At 38.4% G+C, this 9,225-nt stretch overlaps 1 protein-coding gene across 3 annotated transcripts in view; it reads left to right on the forward strand.

The window, feature by feature from the left end:
• LOC132170593 (exocyst complex component EXO84C) overlaps positions 1-9,225 on the forward strand; it is a 40,022-nt gene that overhangs the window by 18,983 nt on the left and 11,814 nt on the right. For 2 of the 3 annotated variants that reach the window (XM_059581617.1, XM_059581620.1), the window contains 2 exons: positions 6,570-6,706; positions 6,792-7,293. The exons of the other annotated variant lie outside the window; for it this stretch is intronic. In XM_059581617.1, coding sequence (XP_059437600.1) covers positions 6,570-6,706; positions 6,792-7,035 — 381 coding nt within the window. In that variant the 3' untranslated portion in view covers positions 7,036-7,293. Of the gene's footprint in view, positions 1-6,569; positions 6,707-6,791; positions 7,294-9,225 lie in introns of those variants that run through there. 3 annotated transcript variants of the gene reach the window in all.

The raw sequence follows: 9,225 nt of genomic DNA on the forward strand, positions 1-9,225 counted from the left end.
AAAAAAAAAACCAAAAGAAAAAAGAAAAAGAAAAACCTAAAAATGGAGAAACACAAAGACACCTACGAAAGAAACCCTAAACCCACAAAGAAGCCTTGAACCCGCAAAGTAGCCCTGCCTTTACCCCAACTAGAACCATTGCCTCTAGCATCAAAGTTAATTGAGCATTCCAAAATTTTAAGCGCCCTTCTCCCCTACGGAGTAGAAGCGAAACCTACAATCTCACGATGTTGTCTCTCTTCAAGGAAAGTCAACAAATGCAAAAGCCTTTTCTCATTACCCCCAAAGGAGAACCCTAGAGAAAGATCGAGCCCCTTCGCAGTAGCCGTCATCCCTCACCTCTCCAATCTCTCCATCCCCAGTCCCATCCATATCACCCCCTTTGAAGATTCACCCACCTTAGAGATGGTACAAGGGGAACTAGCCACCAACAGGGGGTGCCAACGAAAAACACCCGAGAGCTAAGAAGGATGGAGACTGTAAATAGAAGACATACATGGAAAAAACTGGGAGGTCATCGGCCTATGCGGGAACAAAGAGAGAGTTCTAGCGTCAAGCATCGCTGGGACCAAAGGCAAACCATATGTCTCCACAACGGCATTTTCTATAAAGACTTAAGAAGCAAAACACTTTTTTTTTTTAGAAGTTGTGTTTAACTCTTTTTGAAATTTACAAATTTTGATAAACACTTGATCTTTGATCACTGTAACGCCCCACCTTTAAAAACAAGGTGTAAGCGGAAATATCTAATTTCACACGACATTACTACTAAAACAGCGCAACAGAAACTTGTATTGAATCCACGATTACACAGGCAGATACATGAGTCCACCGTCTCAGTAAGTATAGAAATTACTGACCTTTATTATGAGCCTTCTTTTAGAAAAAATCCCAACATATGTTTAACACACACACACACACACACACACACACACACATATATATATATATAGTACTCTTATCTTTTCTTTGGTAACATGGATCAAAGAAAGAGCAAAACAATTCATTGAACACTTATGTTTAACCCACACACACACACACACACATATATATATAATACTCTTATCTTTTCTATGGTAACATGGATCAAAGAAAGAGCAAAACAATTCATCGAACGCTTATGTTTAACACACACACACACACACATATATATATAATACTCTTATCTTTTCTATGGTAACATGGATCAAAGAAAGAGCAAAACAATTCATCGAACGCTTATGTTTAACACACACACACACACACACACACACACACACACACACATATAATACTCTTTATCTTTTCTTTGGTAACATGGATCAAAGAAAGAGCAAAACAAGTCATCGAACGCTTAAATCAAATCTTATGTTATAAATAATAGGTAATTAGGTAATGCATTATTTCTGGTTCTTTTCTCTTTCACTTTCTGTATGTTCATACTTTTCTAGGGAACGGCCCTTTCTTTATTATAGGGAATTGTCCATTTTATTATTCTTAGGAATCTTCCAATTTATTTATTTTTAGATAAGTAATAAACCAATTTCATTAAAAGCGTAAGGTGCCCTATGTACACAGGAAGTATATAGAAGGACTCACCTAACTAGCAAGGGCAAAACGAACAAGGAAGTTACTATAACTAATCGACAAAGGAGATACACACGCCGCTGTCCATAGATGCAAAGTATCATAGAACAAATATAAAATTTACCCCATCGTCCTCTCTTTGTCCTTAAAAAATCTATTGTTCCTTTTCTTTGACACACTCCAAAAGAGGCACGTAGGCACCACTTTCCACACCGCAGCACTCCTAGGCCTGCCATAGGACCACCAACAGTTGAATAAGTCTACAACATGTCTAGATCCTAAAACGACTAATAATCACTTCAAATGGCAGATGCCACATTGCAATGGAGATGAAGGTGATCCACACACTCCCTATTCCTCTTGCACATACAACATCTGTCCATCATGACGATGTGGGGCCTCCTAAGATTATTGAAGGTGAGGATCTTTGCTAGAGCTGCTGACCACGCGAAGAATGCCGCCCTTGAAGGAGCCTAAGTCTACCATACACTGCTAGGGGAAGTGACTACTTGCAAGAGAAGCCAGAGAGTAATATAAGGAATTGACCTTGAACAGTCCTCTTTTGAATAAAGCCCACCACAGCTGATCTTCACTTCCTCTCCTCACTTTAATTGGGCGCAACTCCTAATAAAAAGAAGCAAAGACATCCACCTAATCTTGCGCTGCTCTTGCAAAGCTCACATTCCACTGGTTGGAGCCGCCTAAAAGCTCCAAATTATCTGCTATAGAGGCGTCCTTCGCACAAGCGTGACCATATTAAACTGGAAAGGCTACCTATAGAGGTGTTTTGGGTGATGAGGACTTGGCTGTGTAGTAGGTTGCAGAGATGGATTCCAGCGATGGGGACTTGACGCTGGTTGGTGTTGGTACAGCGATGATTTTTGAAAGCTGGGGTTTGTGGTGTTCGTTGTGTTGTGGAGGTCTTCCAATTGAGGTTTTTTTTTTTTTTTTTTTTTTAATTGAAAAGGGGAAAAGGGACTACAAGGGAGGGTCCTTCCCACTCTGGATCCGGATGGAAGAGAGAATGGGAGAACCTAAGGGAATGCTACCAAAAACAAGATGGGTAGCGGCCCATTTAGCTAACGCATGTGCACGAAAATTGGCACATCTGGACACTTTCGTAGCATTCCAGCTACGAAAGGGGTTAAGTTCAACACAAATATCAAAAATAACAGAAATAAAATGCCAAGAAGAAAAAAGAGCAGGCTGATTCACTGCTAAAATCACCAGGAGAGCATCACCTTCGAGAGCAAAAACATCCAAACCAGAAGACCGAGCCAACCGAGCAGCAAGAAGAGCAGCCATGGCTTCTCCCATAAGGGCATCTGAGGAATGGAGCTTCAAGGTAGCAGCAGCAAAAATCTCCCCAGAAGAGTCACTAAGAACTGCTGCAGCAACAGCAAAATTGCCTTTAATGGCAACATCAAAATTCCCCTTTATACAACCCACAAGAGGAGGAATCCACAAGGAGGGGAAAGAAGCCTTCTTCCAGGCCAATAGATGGAAGCCCAAATTAGAGTGAAGTTGCTGAGTAACCTTAACCGGATCTGGAAGGAGAGCCTCATGAACCAATTTATTTCTGGACAACCAAATTAGATCCAAAGAGAGAGCAGCAAAAAATTGAAAATGACGAACATCTGCACTAGGAATAGCCAACTTTTCAGCTGGATACACAACAGCAATAATCCACTCATGAATAGGTTTGGACGAAAAGGAGGAAATCACATTTGGCCAAGAAGAGCTACTCCAAAGAGCACAAGCCAGATTACACTCCAAGAAAATATGGGTCAAGGTCTCAAGAGGACCTTTGCAGAAGGGGCACACCCACGCATTAGAATCATCAGAGACAACAAACCTTCCAATATTAGCCCTAGAAGGAAGCAAATCCCAAGCAATCTTCCAAAGAAGATGCTTCAATTGAGCTTGAAGCTTGAGGCCCCAAAGAGCCTGCCAATTTGCTGGAGAGAGGAGAAGTTCTATTAGTTTAAGTCAAAGAGACTTCACGGACAGATTTCACAGAGAAAAGACCAGAAGGAGAGGGCGCCCAAGTCCATTTATCTGCTGAGCTAACCTGAGGAATATGAATGCTGAGGATGCTTGAAACCCTAGAGGGAGAGAAAAGATCTCTCAAAAGATCCACATTCCAAGAACGCTCACCCGGGAGCATAAGATCAGTCACAAAAAAATCTGGAAGCTCCGTAAGAAGAGCATTCGGCCTGGGCTTAAAATTTGGTTGGGAGGGAATCCAAGGAGAACTCCAAATAGGGATATTCACACCAGGAGAGATAGACCAACAAGCTCCCTTCTCCACCACCTTCCTATTTTTCAGCAACCCTTTCCAAATCCAAGAAGAAACAGGATTATAAGGAGCCTCCAAAAAAGAAAACCCTTGCTGCAAATACTTACCCTTAAGGGCATCAACCCAAAGAAGAGGCTCATTTGATGTCAACTTCCAACCAAGCCGAGCCAACAAGGAGCTATTAAGAAATTTCATTGAGCTAATACCTAGCCCACCCAAGCTCTTAGGCTGGCAGATGCTATCCCAAGAAAGAAAAGAGAGATTGTGCCTTTTTTCTTGAGGGAAACCCCACCAGAATTTTCTCAAAACCAATTTCTCAAAAGAGAGATTGTGTCAACTTCCAATTGAGTTTGCATGCTCTTCATTTGATCTATCCACCTTTGGGTGCTAAGAGCTACAAATTGGATGGGGTCCATGACTGGGGATTAAGGATCGTGATTGTTGTAGGAAACAATCACGACTTTGCTCTGATACCAAGTTGATGCAGGACAATCCACAATATTGAGAGAATCGTGAAAGGGATAAAATAAGCAGAGGAAGAAACAAGAATAGAGGAGATGAAAAAGCCAACAAGAGGGAAGAAGAGAGAGAGAGAGAGAGAGAGAGAGAGAATTAGGGGGGAGAAGAAGACAAATCCATGTCCAAAATATTATTCACCCAAAAACTGTCAATTACAATGGAAACTTATGTTTAATTAGACTTAAACCCTAACCCTAACACTAGGGCAACACCCATTTAATCACTAGCCTAACATGATTTTATTCACTTACCTAGCATAACCTAAGACACTGAAATTTTCTTTTGTTGAATTACAAAGTAACAGACTCATAAAAATCAAATAAAACATAAACTAAGGCTCCGTTTACTTCGACGTAAAATGATTTCCGTCGAAAAATATTTTCAAGGAAGCCATTTTCCTTGAAAATGTTTTCTATTGAAAACATTTTACGGCGTTTACCGCGCGCATGGAAAATAAATTTTTTCGTCCAGGTCAAGTCCCGGGCAGGTCCTTGGTAGGTCCCGGTCAAGTCCTGGTAGGGTCCCGGGCAATTCTCAGGCGGGTCCCGGTCAAGTCCAGGGCGGGGTCTCGGTCGGGTCCAGGCGGGGTCTTGGTCCAATCTCGGTCAAGTCTCGGGCAAGTCCGGTCCGGTCGCAGTCAAGTCCCGGGCGGGTCCTGGGCAAGTCTCGGTCGGGTCTCGGGCGGGTCTTGGGCAAGTCTCGGTCAGGTCTCGGGCGGGTCCTGGGCAAGTCCCGAGCAGGTCCGGGCGTGTCTAGTTCAAGTCCGGTTGGGTCCTGAGCAGGTCTTGGCGGGGTCCCGAGCGGGTCCTGGGCGAGTCCCTGTCAAGTCCCGAGCAAGTCCCAACGAGGCTCTAGGAGGGTCTTGGCAAGGTCCGTCGATTTGAGAATGAGATGCTCATAGTCGGAAAATGGTTTACGGTTTTGCATTTTCTGAAAATTAAGAAGAATTTTTGGTCAAAAGAAAAATATTTTCCGTTGACCACTATTTTACGTCAAAGTAAATACCATAAAATGCGAAAATCATTTTCTAGAAATCATTTTACATCGGAGTAAACAGAGCCTAATACACCAAATTAAAACATAAATAAAAATTGAAGTTCTTGTTATTGTGTTCAGCATCATTGTGCTTCCAACTCCTTCACTTTGTTCTAATTAAGGGCATATTTCCAAAGAGTAGCACAATCATCCGAATCATAGGGAATAAGAATCCATACTTTACTCGCAGACATTAATCTACAATAGATACTATTATAATTAATTTCAACTCAACCATAAAAGAATCAAGGAATTAAAAACAATTAATGATTTTGTTTTCAGGGCAAGTATAACAGAGGAAGCAAACATTTTTTCAATAGAATTTTTTATTACTCAATTAGGAAAGTCAAAGAAGGTAAAAATTTGAAAAAATAAATGAACTCACTCAAAGGATAGAGGTACTGAAGGACTAGGACGGTGTTATGGGGAGTTGGAGGTGGTGTCTGACAGTGGTATGATCAGGGCTCATACAACTGCCAGACACCACCTCCAACAGAACCCCTAACAATGAGCCTCAATCAATGCTGAAGCAGAGTTATTGAAGCAAAGGGCCACAATCGAATGAGAGAGAAAGTGGAAGTCTTTGTGGCAGCACGTCTGAGACGAGAAACAGAAAGTGAGATTTAAAGAATGTGGACAGTGATTGTGATTTTCTTTAAAAAAATTTAAGTAGCAGCCAAATCCTTATTGGGCTATGACTGTTTCCAGATTTTGTCTGAAATGCAAAATTACTTCTATATTTTTGAACAGGTATTGGACGTATCTGGCCATGTCTTAGTCATTGCATGTCTGATATGCGCCGGATACCAACAATCCAGAGTTTTTGAAGTATCCATGCCTCCTAGCAATTTATGCAAAACATATAAGGATTTGATGTTGTTGTTGTTGTGTCTTTTTTTTTTCTTGGTGCATCACAACATGTCAACATGTCCTTTAGTTCAGTATGTTGTTAATTTGTCTCTCTTGAAGTTATCTTTGTTAGTGTATGTGGTTTGAGAAAAATATTTCAATTCAAATGGTTCGGAGGACCCTTAAGTATGCAGTCTACTGCATAGCTTCATCATGTTTCGAGAGCACTTCATGTATCTTCGTAAGTAAACATGGCTGAATAACCTCTCTCGCTCTCTGAAAATTGGCTTTGTCTTGGCAGTTAATTCTTGATATGCACTTCACTGTTGAAATTGCACGTTTTGCTGGCTACCCATCTCGGCATGTGCACCAGATTGCATCAGCCATAAACGCTCGTGCAATCAGGACCTTCTCTGCAAGAGGCATAGACCCGCAAAGGTACTTTGTGCTCTCTCTCTCTAATTTCCTTTTCCCCTTTCCCACCCTTGTTTTTGATTAGAAACTAAAACTGCCATGTCATTAGTGCACTCCCTGAGGATGAATGGTTTGTTGAAACTGCTAAGTCGGCAATAAACAAACTGCTATTAGGAGCATCGGGGTCAGATACATCCGATGTTGATGAAGATCACATAATTCTACATGATGAGATTGTCACGGATTCAGATGACACTGCTTCTTCCCTCTCAATGGTGGAATCTTTCGAGTCTTTTGCTTCTGCAAGTATGGGTGAACTTGATGGCCCTATGTTCACTGATCCTGAGAGCTGAAAGTTTCTCCTATACGAACGAGGAAAAAAGTGGACCCAAGTTTTGAGCTGTTACCTTAAATCTGATGGTGATCTTTAAGAAAGCTTCAGATTCATACATGTTAGGAGATAGATTTTGACCCTGTAGATTTGGGGTACAATTGTAGGCAGTATGTTCATTGATGTTTGCACTTGGTCATGTTTACATGCATCATGTATCAATTATTGATAATTATGAAATTTTACATACAAGCAGGATGAGGCAGTTCTCCCTTTTTTAGTATTTGAATTTTTATACATAAACTATATTTCTTATCTTTGTTATCTTTCGTCGTAGCTCTTGTATTGTATATGCCAGAAATTATTTCATCTTGGTTCACATTCATAGCCTCGTAATTGGTTGAATTAAGACTTAGAACTGGTCTGGAATCTGGATTATATTTGGATAAAACCTGAATAATTTGCTACAGGCTAACTTTGAGGAAGCAAGTTTAATTTATTGGCATTATGTCAATTTGGTGGGAGAGGCTCACCTCCAATTTGATAGAGTAATTCTAAATGTCATCCAATGTCTTGTGTTTTTAAAAAATTGATGTAGTTTTTAAAATTGAATCAAAATTCAATCGTGATTTGGAAAGTCACGATAGCTTTGGAGGACAAAAAGGGGATATAAGTTTTTTACAAAATGGATTGTAAGAATTTTTTCAACCCAATCTCGGAAAAGCTTCTTGCCGCTATGGAGTCTAGTTTTTTTGTTTTTTTGTTTTTTTGGGAGGGTGAGATTGTTAAATTATTAGTTATCTCAGATGTTTAATCTGATAGGAAGAGATCAAATTCCCTTTTTAATAGATGAGGTTTAGCACATGGAATATTTAATTTAAATGGGGGTAATTTGACGGAGTCAAGGTTTGATTCTAGGACCTTTGGTTCTGATGCCATGTTAAATTACTAGTTATTCCATAAGCTTAAGTTGATAGCTTGGAAGAGATAAATTTAATCATTTAATCAACACTTTAAGAGAGGCGAGGTTCAATTGAATGAGAAGTGCTACAATTTTTATTTTTTATTTTTTATTTTTCAAAAGTTGGTTATCAAATAATCTCAGAATTCCATAAAATTTATTATTTTGGAAAATGTGTCACCAAACTCATGTAATAGTAACACATAATTTGGAAACAAGCTTTTAAAGAAAAAATTTGGTAAGTATAGCATTTATCGGTTTGCATTGCCTTTACTCACACATGAGTAAAGGGTCATGTCTAGTTTTTTTTTTTTTTTTTGATAAGTAAAGTAACAAATATATGATTTGAATAATGCTACATATTATAATTCTATCAAATATTTATCTAACAATGTTGATGTGACACTATCAACTAATCTTTATATTTATCCTTATTAAATAAATAAAAAAATCAATAATTGATTTAGAGTGTCATGTAAAAATTATTGAACAAATAATAAATAAAAATATAGTATATAGCATTACTCATTTGTAAATTATAACCAACAAGATATTTCATGTCATGAGTCATATATTATTCTATTCATGAAAAAAAAAAACAAAAAAAGAATTGTATTTTCTAAAAAACTAAAAGAAAAAAGCATAAAAATGTTCTCTTCTTTTGATTTATTTCTCTTTTTTTTTTTTTTTTTTTCCTTAATGCCGTCCATTTTGGGAAGTACCCTTCTTGTTCTCAACGGTGACACTGTGATGTAATGGATTCAATGGAGGGTGTTGGTAATTCAGGGAAAAGTAAAAATTGGAGAAACTACATTTTTTTTTTTTAATTTTTGTTTTTTTTTGAGAAGAGAAACTACATTATTGGGTAATGGGTATTGTGATTTTACCATTTGCATGTATGAGGTTTTCTTTTTCTAGGTAAGTCAGGGAGAGGTGGATTTTGTTTTGAATTTATTATACAGCAACAATAGATACTATATTTTTATTTATTAAACAAAAAAAAGAGATTAGATTTATTAAATATTAAAACTTCAAAAAAGGAAAAAAGAAAAAGAAAATAAAGGGTGGCCATTGGCACAAAGGGGTGGCTGGAGTCGGCCCCTTCTTTATTTATTAATTATTATTTTTAAGTTTTAATATTTTTAATTTATTTTAAAGTTATTTAATTTTTTGTTGAGACATATAACACGTGGCATGTTTTAATTGGTTTGAAGTAGAATTTTTGTTAGTGCATGTATTTATCCATAAAAA

This window comes from Corylus avellana, chromosome ca2, assembly GCF_901000735.1.
Source record: "Corylus avellana chromosome ca2, CavTom2PMs-1.0".
In the NCBI taxonomy this organism is placed as follows: domain Eukaryota; kingdom Viridiplantae; phylum Streptophyta; class Magnoliopsida; order Fagales; family Betulaceae; genus Corylus; species Corylus avellana.